The sequence below is a fragment of the Nelumbo nucifera genome, chromosome 3 (assembly GCF_055504915.1).
Source record: "Nelumbo nucifera cultivar China Antique chromosome 3, China Antique-T2T, whole genome shotgun sequence".
NCBI classification, from domain to species: Eukaryota; Viridiplantae; Streptophyta; class Magnoliopsida; order Proteales; family Nelumbonaceae; genus Nelumbo; species Nelumbo nucifera.
The window spans coordinates 10,866,968-10,894,236 of NC_142651.1; the positions used below are offsets into that span (position 1 = coordinate 10,866,968).

The 27,269-nt window shown below is 39.2% G+C and overlaps 2 protein-coding genes across 4 annotated transcripts; one reads left to right on the forward strand and one right to left on the reverse strand.

Moving 5' to 3' along the window:
* The first annotated feature begins 1,574 nt into the window (after positions 1-1,574).
* On the forward strand, positions 1,575-3,456 carry LOC104595592 (uncharacterized). Its single transcript, XM_010256382.3, has 3 exons — positions 1,575-2,195; positions 2,300-2,448; positions 3,028-3,456. Exons 1-3 carry the CDS (start codon positions 1,934-1,936, stop codon positions 3,136-3,138), a joined length of 522 nt encoding a protein of 173 aa, XP_010254684.1. The 5' UTR covers positions 1,575-1,933; the 3' UTR covers positions 3,139-3,456.
* On the reverse strand, positions 3,217-19,624 carry LOC104595584 (protein PLASTID REDOX INSENSITIVE 2, chloroplastic). 3 transcript variants are annotated; one of them, XR_016084388.1, is made up of 4 exons: positions 19,165-19,624; positions 18,881-18,979; positions 5,237-5,336; positions 3,217-3,757 (listed from the first exon to the last, which is right to left on the reverse strand). XR_016084388.1 is itself a non-coding variant. In XM_010256368.3 (3 exons), exons 1-3 carry the CDS (start codon positions 19,417-19,419, stop codon positions 3,563-3,565), a joined length of 549 nt encoding a protein of 182 aa, XP_010254670.1. In that variant the 5' UTR covers positions 19,420-19,622; the 3' UTR covers positions 3,217-3,562. The 3 variants fall into 3 exon arrangements, 1 of the variants encoding a protein (XP_010254670.1); XR_016084389.1 differs by lacking the exon at positions 3,217-3,757 and adding an exon at positions 3,764-4,350; XM_010256368.3 differs by lacking the exon at positions 5,237-5,336 and having other exon boundaries at positions 19,165-19,622.
* Positions 19,625-27,269: the final 7,645 nt, after the last annotated feature.

Consider the following 27,269-nt stretch of genomic DNA (forward strand, 5'->3'; position numbering starts at 1 on the left):
GATTGTCTGTACTTGAAACCTGATAGATTGAATGATTCCTTGAAAATTGTTTGATTGGGCGGAATCAGAACCTCATTCCGTTTGAGGGAATGGTCATTTCCTCCCTCTTCCTTGATAATGAAATCTCATTCTAATTGATTTCAATTTTCATTCTGATTTCTATCTAAATCAAACATATTATGATGATAAACCATTCAGATTTCAAATTCTGAAAGATTTTGATTTGGATTCTGACCTTAAACCAAACTAAATGGATCCAATATATATATATTTTTTTTAAGTTATCTTGGTCAGAATAGAGATTCCCATGATCTGTTCCACATCAATGTGCAAAGTGGAAGACTGATCAAATTTTTATAAAATCCTGCTAAAGGAGAAGTTGCTTATGTTTTTAGAAGAGCGTCCTTATGATATTTTAGTTGTTTAATTTTGCAATTCATTGGAGTTCGAAACTTTTACGCAAATCTTAAAGAAAAAATAGAAAGAAAGAAATCAATCCCGGCGCTTGTGGTTTAAAAATTAATTGATAAGATATTGGTTGTTTTGTTTGGTAACAATTTAATTTAATTAAAGTTCTGGAAGCAAGAGGTGTTTAGAGATTTGTTTTAAATATTAAATTTCAACCAGCGATTAATTAATTATTAATTAACGAGCAGGGAAAAAATGTAAGGTGTATAAAACCGTATACAAAACATATAGTGGGAATCTATAGAAAACGACAAAGGATTCTCTGGAGATTACAATTTACAAGGACGATACGGTGGGGCAGGGCAGGTCTAATGGTTATGGGGCCCTCTCGCTCTGGTCAGTCTGGTGATATGAGAATTTCGATTCGATGAGTAGTCCATCACAGGATGGAGCACTTTTTATCTAACAACGCCAGATTGGAATCCGAAATGGTGGGACCTAATTATGTCGCAATTTATTTTATGGGTTGTTCATATACCATTCATCCTCACACAGACACAGTAAACTGAGTAAAGAGAAGAGGGACTTCATATCAAATACAAACACACAAATAGGACAGGAACACCAGATTATTCCTCGTACGTATGCAACAATTTAAAAAGAGAAGGAAAAAATAAAAATAAAAGAAAAGAAAGGAAGGGGAGAAGGGAATAATTAAAATCTTGAACAGAGCGTAGCTTTACAATTACAACCCTTTTAAGTTTTAACGGTCGCATACACGCAGCACACGGAATGCAACTAAGCGCAGTGCGGAACGCCATACGACTCACGCGATAAACGCACTGCGCTAACGAGAGAGAGAGAGATGAAGATAAGGTGTGGGGGGAGTGTCAAATGTGCGTGTGAGACGGGACCCACCAGAGCAGAGCTACCGTCATGGTTTTATTATGGAATCTCTGACGCATCGATAGGCAACGAGGGTCTCTCTCTCTCTCTCTCATAAGTCATTAACATGCCGATGCCGTCCAATATCAGTGGTTACGGAATGATGACGCGTGGCGAGCATAGCAATATCCAAGGGATGCTGTTGCCCATCAGCCATCACCCATCGTTTATGGTGCAATTGTATATTATATGTATATGGGTGGGGTAGTTTTGTTTGTTTCAACTTTCTACTTGGTTGGGGTTGGGGTTGGGGTTGAGCATTTAAAGACTCATCAACGCTAGTAGTTAGAAAGTGATAACCATACTACTCTCTACCACAGTAAGAATGATCAAATTTTTGGTTGATTTGAAGTTTGGGCTTTTAATTGGGAAGGGAGGTCGGCACTGTCTGATGCATACAGCCATGAACCATCAACACCAATTATCAGATTATATGTGCTGGATGCTGACCACCTCCTGCTACCCAAATTAAACAAATAATACTGTTGCTTTTCAATCTTACAACTCAGACTTCTTCTTCTTGGTGTTATTGTTCTTTTTCTTTCTTCTTTTGAGTCAGTGAGAGAAGAGAGACAGAGAGATGGGGAATTGCCAGGCTATAGATGCAGCAACATTGGTAATACAGCACCCAGGTGGGAGAGTGGAGAAGTTATATTGGCCTGTTACTGCAAGCGAGATCATGAGATTGAACCCAGGTTACTATGTTGCTCTTATTATCGCTTTCTGTCTCCCAGAGGAAGAGGACAAACGTCAGGACGCTGTTCGAATAACGCGTATCAAGGTGCTCCGCCCAACTGATACTCTTGTTCTTGGCCAAGCCTATCGTCTCATCACCTCTCAAGGTTTGGCGGTTGGCCTCCTTCTATCATTCTCTCTCTGTCATTTCTAAATGTTGAATTTAGTGTTTAATTCCTTTGCTCTCTTCTTCTTTTTTTTTTTGTTGCAGAGGTCATGAAAGGACTCTGGGCAAAGAAGTATGCAAAGATGAAGAAGACTCAAGCCGAATCCATTGAAAGACCACTAAGAATGACTGACAAGCAGACTTCAGGAAGTGAAGTACAAGGAAGAATGCCTGATTTAGAGAAAACGAACCAGGTGAAACTCATTTTTCCATTATTGGCAACCCTCAGTCGGGATTTTAGCCGGTGTTCCAAATGTTTGCATATTTAGAGTTCATAGGACCAAGTAATCCATACAGCACTGCACATCTCTCTGCCTCTACAGATCCAAAACACCACAACACAAGCAATTTCCCTTCCCTTCTCTTTTTCTCTTTTTGTCTTTTTTTCCGAGATACTCTTCCGTACTACTCAGATGCTGCATGAATTAATACAAAATAGAAAGAAACTTCCGAAGTCTATAATCCAGGACAAAAACCTAAATAATGTGTACTTGTTAAGCTATTTTCTTGAGAAGAAAATTGGGCTTTTTATTAACTGGAATATATTCAGAAGTTTGGTCTCTTCATTCTTACACACGCATGCATAATGCATTAGCGCCAAGATTTCCTCAGGAAATGGAAATGTTTGCTCCCTTCACACGGCATGTATTAACGCCAAATGTTTCCTCAGAAAATGGAGAAACATATCAGCTATCAGCTAAAACTGATTACAAATAAAGCTACCCGGTTCTGTTCATCTATGCTAATTGTAAAATCATGTTAAAATATTTCAGGTGTCGAGACATGAAAGACATCAACCCAGGACAATGTCGATGCCATCCACTTCTTCAAGGTCAAGACCATGGCGTCCTTCGTTACAGAGCATATCTGAAGCCAGTATCTGATGATGTTTCAACAAACCCCCACAACTATTACAATAGTCAGAATGATCAAAAAACAAAGAAATTGGGGCTTCTCAACCAGAGACAAGTCCATCATGATAGTATTCTCAAACATGGGATAATAATTAGCGTGTTATGTCTACGGAGGTGGGTATGCTTGCTAGGTGATCCCAAAACTACCTCCAAGCACACAGCTCCCACATCCCTACTGGTTCAAAAGTAATACACCTCTTGTATACCCAAGAAAAAGAGCTCACGCATCCCAATGCTGTTGTAATCACACTATTATTCTGGAATGAAATTAGATCTTGCTTTACCATATGTTGATAATTCTCTCCCCTTGGAATCTTTGATAAAGCAGAATTCACAAACTTGTAACAGCATTGATTATATTCCAACATGTATGAAACGAGTATAAATTGTACAATCATTTGGGTGGTTTGCAGTTCCATAGCTCCCAGTCCTTATCAACATAGTTTTGAGCCCATAAGATAGCTGCTCGTGCAGCCACGGGTGCTCCTGGCAGCTTCTTCTCCCTGAGAGCAACCAACATGTCTGTGAAAGGTTCCACAAGGAGGGTTCCTGGGCCACCATACTCCTTATGCAAGAAATCACGAAATATCTGCACTTCACACCCAAATGCAGATAGTATATGGAAGTAGAAAGTAATGACATGTTTACACAACGAGTGGGTCTTGTAAAAGCCAAGTCAAACCATCAAGAGATGTATCTATAGAATCGAAGACTTTGTAAAGAGTTAGCAGTAGAAACTTCAAACTTCTACAGTGTTACATACCAACACTAGATCTCATAGACCGGTTAAAGCATCAGTACAAGTATATGCCAAATCCAAGACCTTGGAATCATTTGCCCAAGCAAACAACAAAAAAGTGAAAGCAGCTGATGGAAGAACAAAGTCAGTTTTGGAGTCGCTCAGTGCACTTGAGACTAAAAAAATTGATTTTAGTGGGGCATGTGAGATGTGATTTTGGTGGAGGATGTTGATCAAAGATGTAAGATGCAATTAGCACAAGTGTCTCTGTCTGCTCTTTACAGAACCAAGGGAGATGCTTTTCTTCTTTTACTCTCTTTTCATCCCCTATTTGCCAAGTAAAACAGGGGCATTACATCCAGCAGAACAGAAGCCCTTGGCGTCATCCTTATCTAGCTTGGACAAGTTACGTGTTTATGTCTGTCTGTCATGTCTGACCTGCACTGGACAGTGTTGAAGAAATACCTTGATCTAAGCATGATAATCTAGTTTAACAGGTGATAAAAAGATTATAGTTAATAGTTTTACACTTTCTCAAGATTTGAGAAATCTTGCAATCTCGGAAACTGAAAACAATTCAAACAATAAGTTGCAAGCCATGGCACACATTTATGGCTTCACAAGTGGAAATTACGTGCTCTAAATTTCCACTGCCTCATGAATATAGTTGCCAAATGGTCTTTTAGTTTGTACATGTAGTTCTCAATTTCCCTACTAATTAGGTGTATGCAATTCCACATCCTTTTTTCCCACACAAAAATTTCTTCTTGGATAAATGAATGCATGTTTAGGTGTCAATAGTACATCTTCAAAATACTCCTACTAGCAGAACTAGTCAGCATACTTGAACTGGTTGTACATGGAGAGCCCAATAAGTGTCTATACTGTGGCAGAGCGCCAGTGGCTCTGCTTCAGGATTTACTCTTTCCATTTCCTCTTCTGTTGACATCATATACCAAATTATTCCTTGGCTTTTATAAAACCAGGAATGATATTTTTGCTGCTTACAGTAAGGCAGCCCCATAAACCTTCTACACTCGTATCCAAATAAGACCCTAAAATTTCAATAATACAACTTTCGGTTGCACCTCCTATTGTATGAACATGACTATAACCTCGAATGCTTAATGATTCTAAAAAAACCTAAACAGTCCAAATTATCTGATATAATACTGAATGGAAAACCATCAGCATTCTCAACTTGGAGCATCTCATACATACTTTTATGGTTTCATTATTTATCAAAGAAAAAAAATCAAAACATGAAAAAAGATATATCAATTCAACTAATGAAAAGAATAGAATAAACTATATTACTGTTTATCTTACCCTTTGTGTAAATTATCGTATCAACATGTTTTTAAACCTTGCCACTGGTTATTTCTCAAACAACTCCTTCCAGAAATATTGGCATATTTCCCTTTGGTTCCTGAGATAAGGAGAACAGGTAAAATCAATTGTTCATATCTTTTATTTCAGATTACAATTTTTACTCATCAATCAGAGTATCCACTGAATGGAGTTGACAAACCCAAAAAAAAAGGCATGGCCTAGGGGTTTCTCACATTTCAGCTTCAGCCAATCTACCATATGATCCATTCATACTTCTTTCTCCATTGATGATAAGGACAAATAATGCCTTGATAACTGACTCTAGTTTGAATATATATTCCTCCTCCTCCCAAGAAGCAGCCAGTTTGTGCCAAATTGTGACAATGAATTTGAGGAAAACATCAGGATCATCCACCTATAATCTTCCTGGTCCCACTTATTTTGATATTCTGCATATTCAAGTTTTTCTGCACTTAATCACAGAATTATTGATTTAAATAGGAAAAACCATCATATCATTAAGATCCGTGGTTGGGAAACATGTTCCGGTTTCAAACCTATCAGTTTGGTACATAGCTTATATAAGATCATTGCTAAGATGCTCTCTTTGAGGATTAAGAAAGTTCTCCCACATTTAATCTCCCTTAACCAAGGGGCTTTTGTGTAGAATAGGCAAATCATAGACCAAATCTTAGTTGCAAATAAATGTGTGGAAGAGATGAGAAGGAAGGGTAAGAAGGGCTTTATCTGCAAATTAGATTTGGAGAAGCTTATGATTTAGTGGATTGGTCATTTTTGTTGGAGGTTCTGTGGATTCAGGGATAGATTGTGCAAGTGGGTGATGGGATGTTCATCAACTTGTCATCATTCAATTCTAGTCAATGGAAGAGTGGTGGATTTTTTTTCAAGCCTTCAGAGGGATCAGGTAGGGGGAACCTTTGTCACCATTCTTGTTCATACTCATTGCTAAAGCTCTAAGTAGAATAGTTACTAGGGCTGATTCGAGAAATCTAGTGGGAGGCTAGAGAATAGGTAGGGAGAAAGTGCCAGTTACTCATTTACAATTTGCGGATGACACTTTTTTTGTGAAGGGGATGATATGAACTAGGCTAAAAAATTGAAAGTTGTAATTCAACTCTTCAAACACGTGCCAAATCTTGACAAGGTCAATTTTGACAAGAGTTGCAATGCAAGAGTAATCTGAGAGGGAGTTGGAGGAGTTTTCAATAGTTATGGGGTGTGAGATAGAACTGTGGCCAATTATATATCTTGGTCTCCCTCTTGGTCATAATCCTAGGTGTGTCAGTTTTTGGGACCTGATGGTGGAGAGTTTTGCTAAGAGACTTGCCAACTGGAGAAGAGTTACATTTTTTAGGTAGAAGGATTACTCTAATCAAAGCTACCCTTGCTAATCTTCTGGTTTATTATTTGTCAGTCTTTAGGGCCCCCGGAAGTGTGACCGAAACTGGAGAAGATGATGAGAGATTTTTTTGTGGGAGCCAGTGAGGGGAGAAAAGATCACAGAGTTTGTGGGGAACATGTCAGCAAGAGCAAATCTTTAGGAGGATTGGGAATATTGAAAGAAGTTTTCTCTGGTGGGAAAATGTCTATGGAGACTTCATATAGAAAAGGAAAAGCTTGTAGAGATAGGGATAGTGAGGGTTAATATTGTAATTTTTCTTCTTATTGTACATATTTTTTTCATTCTTTCACTATGTATTATTCATCTTGTATACTACGAACAGATTTGTCCTTTTACTTTTCATTAATATAAATACCTTTCACTTGGTGTGGTCGACTCATTTAGACACACCACAAAAATCTGTTCAACTTCTCTATTTCGAACTGCACTGACAAAGCTATGGGTAAAGATTGTGAAGATTATTCATGGGCTCTCAGCAAATGGATGGGACTTTGGAACATTGGCTAGGAATTCATGAGCTTCTCCTTAGAAAGATACCAGTGCATTGTTGCTAGCTTTCCTTCTTTATATCGGGTATAAGGTTTGTAATGGGAATCATGTCAAATTATAAGAACATCTTTGGGTAGGGGACTCTCCATTGAAAGATCAATTTCCTTCTCTATATTTTCTTTCAAATTTTAAGAATCAGCCTGTTTCCTCATTTTTCTCCCACTTTGATTCGGATTCAGGGTTGGGTTGGGATTTGGGATTTAGAAGGGGTTTGGGGAAAAGGTGATTTGAATGGGGTGACTGAACTCATTAATATTCTTTCTGGGGTTTTTGTGGACTAGTTGAATCAAGATCACAAAATTTAGACCCTCTCCCTAGCTGGCTCCTTTTGTTGTGCTTCATTTTTCAAAGCATTGTCTCATTCATTGCCCATTGTCGGTTTGTCCTTTTCAGTTAAAGAGATTTGGTGCCATCCCATTCCTTCTAGAGTTGGGGCCTTCTGTTGGGAAGTTTTTTTGGGGGAAAATTAATACCTGTGACGTGCTTCAAAGGAGAGCAAACATGTGCCTACCTCCACAATGGTGTGTGTTATTTAAAGCCAACGGTGAGATTGCCACCACTTATTAATCTCCTGTCCTTTTGCATCTTGCATTTGGGATTAGTTTTCTTCCTTGTTTGTGTGTAGGTGGACTCCCCCGAATGATTTGCAAGAATTACTTTCTTCTTCTTCTCCTTTCAGCTTGCCAAAAAAGAGGGTGTTGGGACCCAAATACCTTCCCCGAACCCAACAAAGGGAGTGGAGCAGGCCACTACCCATCAGCAGTTCTCAAGGAGGCAGAAAGGACAGGCAACAGAGCCTCAGAATTAGTTACACACAGAGTTGGTTATTCTGTCGCCTGCCGCCAGAAGATATTCCCTCCATGATATTTTCCAGAGTTAGTTATCCTGCAAATCAGAGGATATTCCCTCTATGATTACACCTGTAGGCCAGCTATATAAGGCCATACTCTTATAATGAAAGGTGAATGAATATCCCCTGTTTTTCTCTCACTGAGTCCTTTTCCTACCTTCCCTTCTCTTCTTCTTCTCCATTTCTGTTTCAGGAGGTTAAGCCACTCTCGAAGGGGCTTCCGAGGTGAGCGGTATCTCACCAAGTTGGTATCAGAGCAAGGTTGCAGACCAGCTATGCCACAGACAAGATCCTCTACCATGGAAGATAGAGTCGACCAACTTGAGATTGGGTTCCACCAGGTACTGAACGAACTCAGAGATCTCAAGGTGGTCATCTCTAACCTCGCCTCCCAACAACAATCCGGCGAAACCAGTCATCCAACAGGGGCCGACGCCTCTGTTTCCGGTAGCTAGGGAACTGGGGGTTACCCCACCGGAAAGGTTACTAAAATCAAATTTCCCAACTATTCCGGTGGAGATCCCATTCCTTGGATCTTCAGAGCAGAGAAATTCTTCGAGTATCATGAAACCCCTGCACACCAGCACGTCGCCATCGCCTCCATTCACCTAGAAGGAGACGTTATTCTCTGGCTCCAGTGGTATCGACAAACCCGTCCTCAGGTAACTTGGGCGAAGTTCACGGAAGCTCTGTGCATCCGTTTTGGGCCGACGGCGTTCGTGGATTACGACGAACTCCTCACTCGACTAAAACAGACCGGGACAGTAGCAGACTACCAGCTCAAGTTCGAAAGAATGGCGACCATGGTACATGGATGGCCGGAGAAGGCCTTGGTAGGGTGTTTTGTGGGAGGTCTCAGAGAAGACATCCGCCTGGAAGTGAGAGCTCTTCGACCAGCGACAGTCATGGCGGCGGCGGGTATGGCTCGCCTGCAAGAAGAGAAGATTGATAGCATGCGCAGGACCAGCAAGCCATCCTACTCGAATGTGAGGGCTCCCCAGCGGGCCGAACAGCAACCCCTGAAACAAGTTGGGGATTCTCAGAAGCCCATTTTGCCCAAGCCCACTATGCCTTTCAAGCGCCTCTCGTGGGCTGAGATGCAGGCCCGACGCGAGAAGGGCCTCTATTACAACTGTGATGACAAGTTTGGGCCGGGCCATAAGTGTCGGGTCCAGCGAGTGTTTCTCCTTCAAACAGAGGAAGAACCGGAGGGGACAGAACTAGAGCACATCGAAGACTGTGAGCTGATATCAGGCGAACCAGAACCTGTTGGAGCCGAGATCTCCCTACACGCTCTCATGGGCCTCAACCCTCTTCAGTCCATGTGAGTAGAAGGAAGATTGGTTGGCCGATCTGTGATGATTTTGATTGACAGTGGCTCTACTTTGAACTTCATCACTTGTCATTTGGCAAAGCAACTAGGTATGACTATACACCCCACTCCTCTCTTTTCGATCCATGTGGCTAATGGGAATCAGATGTTATGTGATGGTGTATGTAAGAAGGAAAAGATCCTCATACAGGGCCATAATTTCGTGGTAAATCTCCACCCATTGGAATTCTCGAGGGCTGATATTATTTTGGGAATCCATTGGTTACGTGGCCTAGGTCTTGCACTGTGTGATTGGGCCAAAATGACAATGGATAAGATGGACAGACCTGCCATTTACAAGGGGCGTGGCCCCCTAGTCCCCGAGGTGATACTTTAGCCTCTATAATACAGGCCTCCAAGGATGCTGGACAGCCCTTGTTTATGCACTTAGGCATTCGGCCCACAGTTCCAATTTTAAACAATCAGGACAGTGACCAACCCACGGAAGCCCAACACAAGGCCCTAAGATCGATACTCGATCAGTTTGGTGACATATTCAAGGAACCGAACCAGTTACCTCCACCCTGGGCCCATGACCATCAGATACCTCTCTTACCAGATTCCAAAGCCAATGTGAGGCCATATAGATACCCTTATTTCCAAAAGCTGGAAATTGAGAAGGCGGTAAAAGAGCTACTGGACAAGGGGCATATACAGACCAGCACCAGCCCGTTTTCATCCCCCGTACTCCTAGTGAAGAAGAAGGATGGTAGTTGGCGTTTTTGCGTAGATTACCGGGCTCTGAATCAGATTACAGTGAAGGACAAGTTCCCGATACCCCTCATTGAGGAACTGCTGGACGAATTAGGGGAAGCACAAGTGTTCTCCAAACTAGACCTGCGGTCCGGGTATCATCAGATCCGGGTTCTCCAAGCTGATATCCACAAGACAGCCTTTAGGACCCACGATGGCCATTATGAGTTTCTGGTTATGCCGTTTGGTCTTACCAACGCCCCCTCCACCTTTCAGACCCTCATGAATGACATCTTCAGGCCATTCCTAAGGCAATTTATTCTGGTATTTTTCAATGACATTTTGGTTTACAGCAAGGATTGGGGCACCCATATGAAACATCTGAAACTTACCCTCACAATTTTGAGAGAGCACCAGTTGCATGCCAAATTGACAAAGTGTTCCTTTGGACAAAGACAGATTCGGTACTTAGGCCATGTGGTTGCTGCAGGGCGGGTCATGGCAGACCCAGAAAAGATAGATGCCATCCGAAAATGGCCCAAGCCCACTACTGTAAAGGCGCTTAGGGGCTTTCTTGGGCTTACCGGTTATTATAGGCGCTTCATTAAGGGGTATGGGCTTATGGCCGCCCCTCTAACGCGCCTGTTAAAGAAGGATTCTTTTGGGTGGGCTGATGATGCCCAACGGGCCTTTGAAGACTTGAAGACAACAGTTTCTAGCCCTCCAGTCCTCACTCTTCCGGATTTCTGTCAGCCCTTTGAGATAGAGTGTGATGCATCGGGTGTCGGAGTGGGGGCCGTCCCGATGCAGAAGGGGCAACCCATTGCTTATTTCAGCAAGGCTCTCTCAACAGCTCACCAAAATCAGTCCACCTATGTCAAGGAATTGATGATCGTGGCAATGGCAGTACAGAAATGGCGTACATACCTATTGGGGCGCCAATTTATCATAAGGACAGACCAACGAAGTTTGAAGTACATAGCAGAACAAAGGGTGCACACCCCAGAGCAGCAAAAATGGCTTAGTAAACTAATGGGATTCAACTACCACATCGAGTATAAACCTGGGCCTGCCAACAAAGTAGTTGATGCCTTATCACGGGTAGAAGAGCTGGCCCAACTAACCTGCTCTCAGCCCAGTTTTCCCTTGTTTGAAGCTATACGGCTAGAAGCCAAATCTGATCCGCAGCTGCAAGACATCAGGGAAAAGTGGAAACGTGACCCTTCTCAGGTTCCGGGTTACCAAATTGTGGGACCTGATCTTTTCTTCAAGGGCAGGTTTGTGGTTGCTCCAAATTCCACCCACAAAACTGAACTGTTAAGGTTGTTTCATGATTCCGCGTTGGGAGGACATTCAGGGGTGCTACGGACCCTAAAAAGACTCAGCAGCCACTACCATTGGGTAGGAATGCACAAGGATGTGTTGCACTATGTATCTGAATGCCAAACTTGCCAACAGCAGAAATACTCCTCACAGTCACCCGCGGGCCTTCTACAACCCCTCAAGATTCTAGAGCAAGTGTGGGAAGACCTCTCCATGGATTTCATCACGGGACTTCCCCGTTCTGCAGGGAAAGAGGTCATCATGGTAGTGGTTGACCGTCTCACCAAGTATAGCCATTTCTCTGCTTTGCCTCACCCTTACACTGCAGCAATGGTGGCCGACATCTTCATACGGGACGTGGAAAAACTGCATGGAACACCAAGATCCATTGTCTCGGACCGTGACCCTGCCTTCCTAAGTTCATTCTGGAAGGAGTACTTCCGATTGCAAGGAACCCAACTGCACCCATCCACCAGCTATCACCCGCATACTGATGGACAGACTGAAGTCATTAATCAATGCTTAGAAGCCTACCTTAGATGCTTCATAGGGGAGAAGCCTAGACAATGGGCCCACTGACTTTCGTGGGCAGAATACTGGTACAATTCAACTTATCAGTCAGCTGCAGGAATGACACCCTTCAAGGCCCTATACGGCAGAGAACCCCCTCCCATATTACCCTATGAATATGGGTCGTCCAAGGTGGCAGAAGTAGAGACTCGCCTACTGGAAAGAGACGAGATCCTTAGACTGCTCAAGGCCAATTTGATAAAGGCCCAGCAACGAATGAAGATCAGCTATGACTCTCACCACCGCCCATTAGAGTTTCAGGTGGGTGATTTTGTCTACCTTAAGCTCCAACCTTACCGCCGGGTCTCAGTGGTAAGACGGGCTTGGCACAAGCTAGCTCCCATGTATTATGGGCCCTATAAGGTGCTGGAAAGAGTGGGCCTTGTTGCTTACAGATTGGACCTCCCTGTTACCTCAAAGCTTCATCCGGTGTTTCACATCTCTCTTCTCAAGAAAGCTGTGGGAAATCATACTCCTATCTCATCTAACTTACCCCAATTCACTGAAGAAGGGGACATTTACACAGAGCCCATCAAAATTGTGGATTTCCGATGGATCCGACAAGGTGGGCAGGTTGTACCAGAAGCCAAGGTAGAATGGGCCAGGCTCCCCCCAGAAGACGCCACTTGGGAACCTTATCTAAGGCTGAATGAGAGGCTCCCGAACCTAGACCTTGAGGGCAAGGTCAATGCTAAGGAGGGAGGAATTGTTGGGACCTAAATACCTTCCCCGAACCCAACAAAGGGAGTGGAGCAGGCCACTACCCATCAGCAGTTCTGAAGGAGGCAGAAAGGACAGGCGACAGAGCCCCAGAATTAGTTACACACAGAGTTGGTTATTCTGCCGCCTGCCGCCAGAAGATATTCCCTCCATGATATTTTCTAGAGTTAGTTATCCTGCAAATCAGAGGATATTCCCTCTATGATTACACTTGTAGGCCAGCTATATAAGGCCATACTCTTATAATGAAAGGTGAATGAATATCCCCTGTTTTTCTCTCACTGAGTCCCTCTTTTCCTACCTTCCCTTCTCTTCTTCCTCTCCATTTCTGTTTCAGGAGGTTAAGCCACCCTCGAAGGGGCTTCCGAGGTGAGCGGTATCTCACCAGAGGGGTAGGGTGTTGTGGAGATGGGGGGGAGAGAAATTCTAGTGTATGGAGGAAAGGAATTCTAGTGTATTTACTGAGAAAGAAAGGAGCAAAGTTGATAACATAGACATCATCATGATCAAGATTGCTCATTGGGTGAGGACAATGGATCTTTTTTCTTCATTCTCAGTTGATGACATTATGTTTATGCTTAATTGGGAGGAGGTGGCTGAATCTGCACCTGTGTTTACAACATCTACAGTCAACTGGATCCCTCCAAAAAGAAGTTTCATCAAATCAAACTTTGATGGGAGTTTCTTAGGCGATCCAGGTACTTCTAGAATAGGAGTTTTAAGAGACAATGGAGGAAGGGTGGTGGCTCTATATTCGGGATCACTGCCGATTCTCTTCAAACTGAGGTATTGGGCCTATTGGCAGCAGTGGAAGGAATCCAAAAAGCAGCCTCTCTAAATATTACAAAGTTGATAATCGAGGGGAATTCAAAGCTGGTGGTTAATTGGCTGCAAAAAGAAGAACTGACCCATTGGATATTCAATAATGAAAAGAAAAAGATTAAACGATTAATTCAGAATATGGAAGTGAAAGTTCAATGGGTGAAATATGTGCAAATTCATTTGGAGTATTACAAGGTAGATCTCATCTTTTTTTAGTACAATTGTAATTGATTTCTTGTAATTTTCTGATTTTGGGGAGAGATAAGAGAGGTTATCTCTTCTTATTTCATTTGATGTAATCCTTCTAATTATCAATGAAATTTTCAGTTACTAATAAGTCCGATTTGGAGTATTACAAGGTATAGTCTATGTGCAAAGATGGATGCAGTCTACAACTCCATGTGGCAGAGCTATGAAAGCATACACCTGAGGTTCCAGCCACTCACCATATGTCACTTGTAGGGGTGGCCACGAACCGAGCTCTTCATGAGATACTCGAGCTTGGCTTGGCTCGGTTTCAATCGAGCTTTGAGCCGAGCTCAAGCCTAATAAAGCTCAACTCGTGATTTATTTTTATATATAATAATAACTAATTATTATAATTCTTAATTTTTGAAATATCAAATAAAAAAATATTTTTATATGTAATTTTTTTATTTTTATAAAACACTTTTCTCAAGTCAAGCACGAGCTTACGAGCTTTTGACTCGAGCTGAGCTCGAGCTCAAGGTCCTAGCTCGAACCGAGCTCGAGCTCAAGCTCGAGCTTGAGCCTTGTACTACCTTGGCGAGCCGAGCTCGAATAGCTACTATTCGGCTCGGCTCGGCTCGTCTCAGCTCAAATCCACCCCTAGTCACTTGGTTCAGTTTATTCCAATAATCTTGACTGGGTCTCTATCTCAAGATGCCACTTGATACACTTCATTGAAATTCACCAAATGAGTGGTCGGTGAAAGCCTTTTTAAAATGCTTAACTGGATCTTACCTTTTTAGACTAATTTTAAGCAGTGGACAATGACGTACATAAGTTGACCTAGGATCCTATCAATCCAATGGATTGGACTACTTACCACACCAATAGGATTTTAAAACATCAACTTTATGTCATGTCAAAAACCTGTCCGATCAAAAGACTATCAATTTGTTGACTTTCATGTGTCCTTGTCCCACCCCATCAAGCTGCATCCATTTTTTACCACCCCACTCAGTTGCACCAACACTTTTAACAATGTAATTGGCATGAGAATGAAGCACCGAAGATTCAAAATTGACCCATTAATTGATGAGGTTTGCATGAGGGTACACATATTGAAGGTTGCCTAATGCCCTTGTAACTCCTTTTGGGAACATATTTTTCCAAATTCTAGCTTAAAGGAAGGTACAATAAGCAACTACCTCTCAGAAAACAAGCTAAGTCCCTTTATTACCTTCATTGTTCTTATTATATCAATGTCAATGTCTTTTGGAATGGCAATAAGAGGTATGAGAAAACAGCTGTAATAATTAACAATGGATTTATGAAGAAAACTAAAAAAGCAATGGGAAGTGTCTTGATAGTAAATTACAAATTAAAAAAAAAAAACAATGAATACAACTCTGTTCTTTTGACACTTTGTAAATGTACAAGACATATGGCATTCCATGAATGTGACCCATAAAATTCTCAAGAAAAACATATTTTGTTGTGGAATATTATAGGACAACATTAGTGATAATGGGAAGTGTCTTGATAATAAATATATTCAGATTATGCAACTATGACTTTTTTATCAGTAACAGAAATTTTATTAATGAAATAAAGTACAACAATTACAGCCTCCTAGGGAAGGGGTAAACTCTCTTAACCCTTCCCAAGGATAAGCATAATAATAGAAAAAGCAATTACAAATTGTTGGAAAATTGGGGTCACTAAAACTTGGGGGAGAAGCTCTAAGGCGTGTCTGAAGACACTGTCTTTAGAACGTTATTTGCCCCCACTCAGTTCCACTGAGTTTGCTTTTGGGTTACAGGAAAATCCGTTCCCAGGATACAACAGAACCTTGGGCGAGAATCTGCAACCAGCAAAGTTGAAGAGTCTCTGAAGAAACCTTTTGTGAGACAATAGCAGATCAAACTAAGAGAGACAAGAGTGATTTCGAAAAATTTATGTTCAATTGTTTGATTCACGCTCCTTAAATAATTTCTAAAGAGTCATGGAGCAGAGGAAGATGTTGGTTCAGAAAAGGCACCTTGAACAGTCACAATTTCAAACCTTGTGACTATTAAAAAGGTAGTTAACAGTTAATGACTGTTAACTTTGAATAGTGCCCCTTGATCACACCCGATCAAATCATAACCGTTGATATTTCAACGGCGAGCAAAGTGCACCTCATTACACCGCACACACGCGCTCACATGAGTGCATGCGCGTTGCATGGTAGCAAGTCTCCATACTCTCCTCTTATATTTCCAAGGAGTGTAAATAAGCTCCAATTTAAAAACTCAAAACAATTTTAGTAATTTTCCAATTTGGGACAAGTTGAAAATTGGTTTTAGTAAGAGAAAAACCATTTTCCAAAATATGTGTGCATGTGTGTTTTTCATATAATTGATCAATCAAATTCCATTGTTTGGCTAATGCATCTACAAAGGAATTTGCACTCCGTTTGATCCACTGACTTGCACGAAATCAATGCAAGCCTACCATACTTCCATTACAACATCAACAGGTATATCCCATCTACTCAAAGGCAAAGAAACCAAGTAGTACAAAGATATTAAAAAAGAAAAAACTAAGTAGTACCTCCCGATCAAGTGGAAATCCTTTGACATATGAGTTTGAGCTTAAGGAGACAAACAGGTCTAAATTTTATCATGGAGATGTAGTTGAAAGAAGTTTCCATGGCTTGAGCTTTAATTGCCTTTTAAGAAGATATTTTATTAGAATGAATGAATGAACAACATTAGCAAATTGGGGGTTATCGGAGTTGCAGAGAGCGAGCAAAGCGAGGGGCGTGAGAATTAAAGTTATAATAAAATGTCTTCTTAAAAGGCAATTAAAGTTATAAAATCATTATTTTTTATGTGATAATTAAAATTTTAAGACCCTAACATGGACTTGTTTGGGCTTGCCTCGAGGGGCATGGTACAAAGGCGGCTCGTAGAATCAGGAATGCAATATGTTTTACATCACATTAGCTACTTGAAGTAATGCAATTGAGGAAAAAAAGAGATTGTGGGTTTTACATGCTTGAAAGTGCTTTATATGTTTGATTTATTTTTAAATTTTCGCTTGAATATGTTCTACATGTTATGTTTATGTATTCTAATTTTAGATAATAGGTTTTTTAAAACATTTATTTTAAATTTTTAAGTTTATATATTTTTATTAATGTTATGTTTAATATTTTTTTGAATTTTCTGATATTTCTTTATTTTTTTAGCATTTTTTTATTTCTCCGCCTTGCTTCAAAAAGGTGTGCGCCTCAAGCACAAATTGCCCCTTGCACTTTTAAAACACTCAGGCAAGACTGATCATACCTATGACACTATGCATGAGACCAAAGGCCTTATTGCAATTATTTCAGTTTTCATCTATAAGGAAGAGGGATCAATTAGCCTGTCCTCTAATTCCATAAAATTCAAGTTTATAACGTTAGCTTGTCCAATTTGAGTCTTTATTTTCTCTATCCACCCACAATTGTAACATCAACTACAACAATGTCAGCTGGTTTTGTATGAGCTCTCAATCTTATATCAAGCAAATTTTAAACAAAAGGTTTAAACAGAATCTAACTAAACTCCTAGGACCAAATCCTAAAGAGACAACAGATTTATTCAACATCAAGATTGTTGAATCACCAAATCCTCAGTCAATGACCCAATGTTTTGAACTTATGGGTCAGCTTTTGAACTTTATTTTATACAAATTCAATCCATCTCCCATAAAAGCGCTTAGGCAATGCACAAGGTAGCCCCAAGGTATCTTGCTAACAACTACGGATGTTGCAGAAATTGCAGTTCTGTTCTGATGGGGCTTTAGTTTAAACCTTCAGTTATATTGCAAGTCCATTCTATGGATTTTCCGGTGACAAATTAAAATTCATCTGTACTTTCTACAAGAGTGCAATATTACCCATATATAACAAGACACCATACAGCACGATCTTCCTAACTTCTCAAAAGTAAGAACAAAAGGAAATTGCCATCTAGATAGTCATGAGGAAATCATAATTTCTTTAGCAGTAGTCCATCTTGATCAGCCTTTCTTTATATTTTTAAGATATATTCAAGATATAAAAGGAAAAAAAAGGCAGAACTGAAGCTACTTTTAGAACTCTCAGCTTGCATCAATCTTCACACTCTTGCTCCCCTAGTTTAGTTTTGTATTCCCATAGAGTAAGTTAGAACTTTTGCTGCCAGAATAAATAATAACCTCTTTTAGTGTCTTTAACATATTCTTAAGACATATTCAAGATCACAAAAAGAAGATTTGTGTCATAATCTTTCAAAAGTTTGATTATGTATCTCTTATGGATACCATAATGTGCACAACAATGCACACAAAGAGATTGTTTGATATGCCAAATTCCTATTCTGAAATGTATAATATCAGATAGTCACACTGGAGGAAAGGTACATAGCCATTACTAGGGAGCTTTTAGGTCAAGTGTCTAGGTTTGCAAGCATTCTATGGTTAAGATGTTCCAAGACAAGACTAACAAATCAGCTTTTCTGCCAAGCCAATAAAGCCCCTTTCCTACCTTTTATAAGGGCCCTTTAACGCAATATAAATGCATTAACTAGTATTTTGTGAGGAGATAGATTCCCATCAATTTAGCTGGCTAAATAACATTCTACAGAGAAAAAGAAAATAGCACCATCTTTTAATTTGGGAATTGGGATTAATATGCCCGCTAATATGCTCAGAGTCTAACCAATCAGTTTTTCTCCGAAGTGAATTCACACCCATTAACTGTTTACTAAGGGATATTCCCAACTTAAATGCATGGATTAGTATTTTGGGAGGTGATGGCAGGACATAAACCAGATTGGTCAGGGAAATTCAAAAAATAAACCAAGAGAATCAACTATACTTATAAAATTAAGCAAATCATGCATTATACTTGATACGCAGAAGTTCAACAGAAAAAACAAAGTTTATGGAAGCATAAGAGATTGAGTTAGCCTAGGTAGCATATGGTTAGACCCTCCCAGCTTCGCAGCAGAAAAATCAAAGCAAAAAGCGGCTATTCTTGGAAAATACTATTTTCTTAACTGGAGAACGTCTTTACAACAGGAACCGTGAAGAACATAACTCGATAAAGTCTGGAAGCATTACCTCCACACAGACATCTACAACCGTGTGAAGGTCATCTCCAAAGGTGGCCTTGTCCTTGAGTAGCTTCTTCAGAAGCTGATCCCTGAACTTCTGAGTTTCCTGTGAAACCATAACCCCGTTAAAATACACTTTCATGTCTGGGTTGGTGTGCTGGGGGTGACTCCAGATATAGAAGGAAAAAAAAAAACGGACTCAAAAGGAAGAAAATTATCACTAAATGAACAATCGAAGAAATGGGAAATCGAGAGAGATCGAGAGAGAGAGAGAGAGAGAGAGAGACTCACAGCTTCGGCAAATTCCGGAATTGGGTCGGGATACACGTATTTCTGCTGCGCTGTTGCTCTGAGGAGTTCTATGGAAATCTTTGCGGGGATGGGTTTTCGAAAGCAAGATGAGGACAAGTTTGGAGAATGAGTATGCAGGAGAAGAGAGAGATTTGGTAGATTAACAAGAACGCCAGAACATCTGCTTTTGGTGAGGGAGACTGGAGAAAGGGAGACGAGAGGGGGAATGTAGAAATTTAAAGAGTAGAGCGCCATGAAATTCAAAGACTAGCGCCGTGGTGCCAGATACTGCAACATTATAATTTACAATGACGTGCCTCGCGCTGTTTGTTACAAGCAGATACGGACTCGGGAGTCGGGACTCCGGTACAATCCCTTCAGGTTTTCAGCTTTCACTCTTTCAGGTTGCGGGAACGGAGAGATATCTACACCAAACCGGTAAATTGTGGTTTGATAAATTTTCAACAAACCATTGAACCAACCTATTCTATTATAGTATAGATTTTTATTTTCTTACGGAGTCCGGATCTGATCCTCAAAAAAAAAAAAAAAAAAAAAACATTAAGCATCTCGAGTCCAATGTGAGTCCATTTATAAATGGATTGGATCCAATTCGGTCCAAATCAATACAAATAAAATCTAATCCAATCCATTAAAATGTAAATTGATTGGATTGGATCCAATCCAAACCAAATGAAATATCAAAAATTATATATAAAAAATAGAACATATAAAAATTATAAAATTATATTAAAATGAAGAAATCTGAAAATTACAAAAATATACACTTTTGGCATTAAAAAAGCACTTTTATAAAAGTGCTTTCATAAAAGTACTTTCATATAAGTGCTTTTATAAAAGTACTTTCATATAAGTGCTTTTGTAAAAGTACTTTCGTATAAGTGCTTATGCAAAAGTACTTAAGTACTTTCATAGAAGTGCTTTTGTAAAAATTATTTCATAAATGTACTTTTATAAGTGCTTTTATAAAATTACTTTCATAAAAGTGCTTTTATAAAACTACTTTCATAAAAGTGATTTCGCAAAAATGCTTTTATAAGCACTTTTGTAAAAGTTATTTTGTAAATGTGCTTTCGTGTAAAATTACTTTTGTAAAAATGCTTTTATAAAACTGCTTCCGTAAATGTGCTTTCATAAAATCACTTTTGTGAAAGTCTCGTAAAAGTACATTTCATAAAATTATTTTTTATAAAAGTGCTTTCGTAAAAGTGATTTTATATTGTCTCCAGTTTTGATCGGTTTCAAATTGGACAAAGGTTTGAACTCGTGATTGAGTTATTTGAAATTTGGTTTAGATCCAATTCAGAATAATAAAAATATAGACCAATTTATTTTAAATTGACCCAATCCAATAATTATACAGATTATCCAAATATGATTTGATAATATTTGAATCGGATTAGAACCAACTCAAAACCGGCCATTGACACCCCTACTCTCTAAGAAGCAGATTAGGGTTGTTCATAACAAGACCCAAATTGACCAACTTGGTCCGATCCAACCCAAGTTGGCCGGTTTTTCTTCAGCACCGGTCGATTTTGGGTTACAAAAAAACATAAACCGATGGTTCGATTCGGTTTCGGTTTTCATGTGAAAACCGAAACCGAACCGACTTAGATATATTATATATATATATAATATTTCAGATATTATATATATATATATATATATATATATATATATATATATATATATATCTGATATATTTCAATTTTAATATATATTTCAGATATATATTTGTGGAAATATATATATTTCAGCTTTATTTCAGAAATATACATATTATATATAAAATTTATGATATATAAAATATCAATCATTTACCGTTCACACCGAGAGAATCATTCACAAAACCGACCCAAACCGATTTAAACCGATCAAATCGATTTTATTTTGTATTGGGTCAGTTTCAATTTCATTTATAGGTAAACCGACCAGGTCGAATCGGTTGAAAAAAATGCCAATAAAATGACCCAACCTGACCCATAAACAGCCCTAAAGCAGATCCCAATTTTACACAACGGGATAACCCATTCCCCAACCCAGTGCAGACGGGATTCTATTCCAAGACGTCTCCGCTACAACCTGTCAAACTATTCTCTAATGATATTTATTTTTACTTTATGACAGTTAAAAAGGCTCGTTAGGTTAGGCGGCACTACATAAGCCAAAGTCAAAACAAATGGATAGCTTCCGCACAATCTAAGAAAAAAAACTTTCTTGATAAAAGGTTTAACCAAACAACTTTTCAAGCTCCATCAAAAGAAACGCTAATTTGGTGATGAGTTTGCAGGTTTTCTAATAAACAATAATAGAATCAAATACCATATGTATTTGGTAGAGCTTTCATTTATTAATTAAACATTTGTATTTAATTTATCTTCAAAACCAAGAAAAATAATAATGCTAATCATTTATGACAAATAGGCATCACATCAATAAAATAGTGAATAAATGCCTAACTCTTGGGAAAAGTGTTAAAATGAAGTTTCCCCCAATGGTAGATATGCATATAAATCAAGACTAACTTTTGTAAGTATCTATGCATATGGATCACCATGATGAGCTAAATGTTGATTTGACGATGGTATGGCAGTTTTTTGATAAAATTGAAATGCAATATTAAATGAATATGTACATATAGACATAAATATATATAATTTCTCCTAAAAAGTTAAAAAATATAACCTGAGAAATTGGCAAATTAATTTCAATTTGGTTTTGGTGTGATTTGGCAATCTAGACCATATAATGAATACCCTATTCAAGGTCGTGGGTTCTGAGTTCAGATTCTGTCAGGGCAAGTCGGTGCTTGCACCGTTCGAGCAATCCCTTGCAACCATGCATTGGGAATATCTCCCATGAAATAAATCACACAAGTACGGAGTTATTCCCAACGCAAGGCTGTAAAGGTTGTTGGAACAGGTTTTGCCTTTACCGAAGCTGGACTCGCAAGTTCCCACTTTGATAATTTCCACAACTACAAATTGGATATGCTCCAAACGGACATGTAAAACTGGCCAGACATGAATAAACACGTGTAGCAGCTAGTAGGTAATATGATAATGTGAATTGGGATCTGCTCCTCACAAAGTGCGTCTCACACTGACCTCAATAAACACGTGTGATTTGGCAATCTAGACCATATAATGAATACCCTATTCAAGGCCGTGGGTTCTGAGTTCAGATTCTGTCAGGGCAAGTCGGTGCTTGCACCGTTCGAGCAGCCCCTTGCAACCATGCATTAGGAATATCTCCCATGAAATAAATCACACAAGTACGAAGTTATTCCCAACACAAGGCTGTAAAGGTTGTTGGAACAGGTTTTGCCTTTACCAAAGCCGGACTCGCAAGTTCCCACTTTGATAATTTCCACAACTACAAATTGGATATGCTCCAAACGGACATGTAAAACTGGCTAAGTAACCCAAACATGAATAAACACGTGTAGCAGCTAGTAGGTAATATGATAATGTGAATTGGGATCTGCTCCTAATAAAGTGCGTCTCACACTGACCACACAGCCACATCCCACCTTGTATTGGAAACATCTCCCCTTAAATAATAAATGCAATTACGGGATATATTCTCAATGTGTGGCCAGGATATGTTGTGAGGTCAGTATGAGACATACTTTGTGAGGAGCAGATCTGAACTCTAATAACGCATCACTGATGTTAGGGGTTATCACATTCATGGATTAGGCTTGGGCGGGGCTTAGCATCTAGGATTAGGGGCTTAACCAAGTTCCAGGCCTAAGACCCAGCCCAATAAAACCTGGGCTAGATTTTTGGGCTTTAGTCTGGGCTTTAAATACATGTCATATTACAATTGATTATAGACAGACATACTTAAAGTTTGGGACTGTTCCAAAATAAGTGCTTATTCAAATAAATACTTGTTTTGGGTTGAGACAACACATATAAGCACTTATTTGAGTTTGGGAAATAAGCCTAAATAAGTGTTTATTCGTAAGAATAAACACTTAAAAATAAGTTAAAAAATTGAACTTATTTTTAAATGATTATTCAATAAGGGCTTATTTCCTTTTTGGTCTATCTTGACCTGCCATATCATTCTGAAAATGATCATACTTGACATAAGTGTTTTTTCATCAAACACTCATGCAAATTTATTAGAATAAGCAGAATAAGCACTTATTTTTAAGTATTTATTCAATAAACACTTTTTTTTTTTTAAATAAACACTACCAAACTCAGCGTAATAATTTGCATGAAGTAGCCACCTCATAGCCATCAATTGGTAGGAACTCCCTTTAGGCGTTATCCCTTAGGCTAGGGCCTTGAGTGTGGCAATGGGCAAAATACTGATGATGGTGCGATTATGTGGTGGTCTCTCTCAGTTTGCGTTTTGGGTTGTGGGTTGAGCTGGGTTCAATTAGGCTATGTTTGGTTTGTAAGAAAATGCAAGGAAAGGAAAGCAAAGGTAGAAAAATCTTTATAAATCTTGTATAGGTTTTTCTGTTTTTTCCTTCCTTTCTCTATCTTTTCCTTCAAACCAAATATAGCCTTATTGTCAATTGATTGGCCAGAATGCCAGAACCAGCTACATGAGTTTTTATTTTATTGCCAAAGAGTAACTTGTTCTTTCTTCTTCTATGATGGAAGGAACGGTTGGTGAATGGTATGATTTACATCCATTAATTAAGAGTTTAGCTATATAATCAATATGAATACAGGTGGCAATTGGGCGGGTTGGGTTGAGTTTCAAGTCAATCCATCTAACCTGTCAACCCATTAATGACCCAGTTATATAAAATTAAATGGGTTGGGTTCAACCCAAACCCACTTTAACACAATCCAACCCGCCCAAATCCATTCATCTTATATTTATATACTTAAAAAACAAACTCTCTCTTTCTTAACAAATAAGTTGGTTGTAGCTTGGTGGTTATTGTAGTTATTATTTACATAAGTGGTGAAAGTTCAAATCACATTACATGCATGTTATTTTTACACAAGCGACAAGCCATTTGACCATGTTTGGATTCTGGGTCTGACCGAACCGTTTAGGTTCAAACCGGACAGACCAACTTAAACCACTTAGTTCAATGATGGTTGATCCGTTTAGATCTGGATCAATCCGGTTGGACCAGACCGTTTCAGTCAATGGTGAATCGAATTGAATTGGACCGGACCATATCAGGTTTGTGCACGGGGTCAAGACTGGACCGACTGACCCAAACTGGGTCAATGTAGCTAAATCGGGTCGATCAGGATTCGGGTCAGGTCTTGTGGATATTGGTTGAATGGATGGTCCAGATCGGGCAAAGCACATGGAGGTCGAATCATCCTGCCCAAAACCATTTTGGATTCGGGTCGGCCCGGATCGTTGGAGTGTGTGAATATTGGTTGGATCAGACAGAGCAAGCGGCACTGAGACATTCCGCCCAATGTCTATTTCGGATTCGGGTCGGCCCAGATTAGTATGTGCTGGATCGAGTCAGCCTGAGTTGAACTGGTTCGGACTCGGGTCAAATTGATTTGGATTTATGTTGGGTGAAGTGTATTGATTCAAGACAAAACTAAATTTAGTCAATTATTAATAGAAAATTAATGCATTAATTATAAATTATTTGATTTAAATGAAGAAAAAAAAAAAGATAAGGATTAATACTTGTGTCTATAATAATTAACCCAATTGTTATCCACAACCCAATCCATTTAAATGGGTGAATTGGATGATAAATTGACCACACAATCCGCCAAGTAAATTGGCAGGTTGAATGAATTAGATACTGGGTGGATTGGATGGATTCAGCGGGTTGGATTAAAAATTGCCACCCCTAAATATGAATACAAAGAGTAGGGGGAAAAAATATGCAACACCTTGAAGTGACCAATTTGTTGGTGCTTTGAGCCTTTTAACTGTTTTTGTTTGTTAAAGAGACCAGCCATTCATGAGCGAATATATTCTACCGACTCAACACATGTGCAATGTCCCAAGAGAAATCACTTTCACTTGATGGTAGATTTCTTCTTCTTCCTTCTTTTTTATTTTTGGTTAATAAATGTGTAATTGTAGGTTTTATCTTTTATGGAGACAATAATCAATAGAAATTCCCAACTACAAGATTTATATGGTTTGACAAAATATGAACAAAATGATTTCGGCAATGATTATAAAAGTTATACAATCAAAAGAACTACTTAAAAAAAAAATGATAGAGCATATAAAGCACCCAGATATCTTAATCCAATTTAGAAGAAAAGCAAAAAACACAAGCACTCAAATTGGTTCTAAAAATAATGAAATTGAAATTAGTTCACTCTCAAAATGGAAATCACTCCATAAATCAATATATGCCATTTTATCCACTATCTACACAACATTCTTCAATCAAAACCAAATATTAAAGGAATATTGTTAAATGCTTTAACTTGTTGGATGTCATGTCACCCAATCAGACTGAACAGCTTATATACACAACCATTTTTCTTCTTGGTCAATATCTGAGAGGTGACAGTGGGAGGGGAGAGAGAGAGAGAGAGAGATGGGGGTAGATTAGTAGATTCATGAGGCCAGGTGCTTTCTTCTCTGCTGTCTTTTTTTCTGGTGTAGTTTTAAGAATTTTCACTGCAAGTGACTTTGATGTATGTCAGTTTTGATTGCCATTTGCCAATATTGCTGACTCGTTTAATTAGTTGAAGGTATTCTGCACATGGAGGTGGCCAGTTGGGGGCGTATTACTTTTTTTTTTTTTTTTCTTTTCCGGGTTTTGGTTGGTTCTGTATATTCCTAATGGGTTTTGTATGCCACTATACATGGCATTTTAGCAGAGTTTTTGTGTTACACTGAGGTGGCAGATTTTCTAGTAGTCAAGTAGCTCTGAAAACACATTTAAACGATACAGGAATCTCCCCCTTGGCATGCAACATGATTGGAGGCAGACAAGGCCCCATTAATTTATTCTTTTCTCCCTCATCTCGGCCCACGACCATTCAATTCCAAGTAAGGATTAAAGAATTGTAAGACAGATCCCAGATTACAAGGGTATGCCGGAAGTCCATAAACCATGATCATTTGAAATTCTAACCCATCTGGATCTCTACATTAATTTTAGGCCAAGGTAATAATCCATATATCAATTGTAGGAAATTATGATGGAAATCTAGGTAAGCCCAGTTGACATTATTAGGTTAGGTGTTCAACGTTTATAAAAAGGCAATTTGCATCTCATGAAGTGATTCATACGGCCCCAACATCAAGGATATATAGTCTACCCAGTACCCCCACATTTGAAATACCATTGAAGTTTCTTGAGAGAGAGAGAGCCTTTGACCTGGATATCAATCACCAACTTCTATCCTTCCATGAAACATGCAAGCGTCCATCCAAGTGCTCCAACGACAAAACTCTAATGGAAACAGAGTAGGTTGTTTCAGGGAAGCTCCCCTCCTTGCCCATTACAAATTTCCCCATTCACTCGCATACAAACACAAACACCTTGAAAACTGTACATTGGTTCTGGGTCCCATTGTTGTGGACAAAGGGTGTTGTTTTACTACAAATCAAACCTAATTAATCTCCTATATCAAATTAAAAAGATCTGCTTAATTAGATGCTTGTAGCCCCCTTCCAAACAGAACACATGTACTCTGAATATAATTGCTTTTACAATTTTGAGCATCTTCAAGTGATTCATACATCTAATGGAAGTCCTATTAGTAACAAATCAGATGATATATCTAAATCCGATCTGACAGAAAATCACATATGATTCAGATCATTTTATCGTATATTCAATAATCAAAATGGGCCCTATTTTCCGTCCGACCCAATTCGAAAATCCTACAGGGATGCCTGAATCTAGAAAAAACGTATCATACTTGAATTTGGGTCGGATCATGATCCTGTCTGTTTGCACCTTGTGCTTTGTAGAAGAGGACGATCTTGGTGTTGTATTGCCTTTCTTCTCTTTATTGGAAATTAGTGTTTGGCTCACAGGGAACTAGCCACGTGATGTGCAGTGCTGTCTCAGAGAGAGAGAGAGATGGATTTGACAAACTAGTATATGAAGATAAAGGTGCTAAAAGGCTGAAAAGGGGGTAGGTTATTTAGGT

Bases quoted from the DNA above. Each gene is read 5' to 3' on its own strand.
- LOC104595592 (XM_010256382.3), top strand. From the start codon at position 1,934: ATGGGGAATTGCCAGGCTATAGATGCAGCAACATTGGTAATACAGCAC. The intron at 2,196-2,299 runs GTTTGGCGGTTG...TTTTTGTTGCAG, and splicing joins TCGTCTCATCACCTCTCAAG to AGGTCATGAAAGGACTCTGG. The intron at 2,449-3,027 runs GTGAAACTCATT...AAAATATTTCAG, and splicing joins ATTTAGAGAAAACGAACCAG to GTGTCGAGACATGAAAGACA.
- LOC104595584 (XM_010256368.3), bottom strand. From the start codon at position 19,419: ATGGCGCTCTACTCTTTAAATTTCTACATTCCCCCTCTCGTCTCCCTT. The intron at 18,980-19,164 runs GTGAGTCTCTCT...ATGGTTTCACAG, and splicing joins TTCCGGAATTTGCCGAAGCT to GAAACTCAGAAGTTCAGGGA. The intron at 3,758-18,880 runs GTAATGCTTCCA...TGTGAAGTGCAG, and splicing joins TTGTAGATGTCTGTGTGGAG to ATATTTCGTGATTTCTTGCA.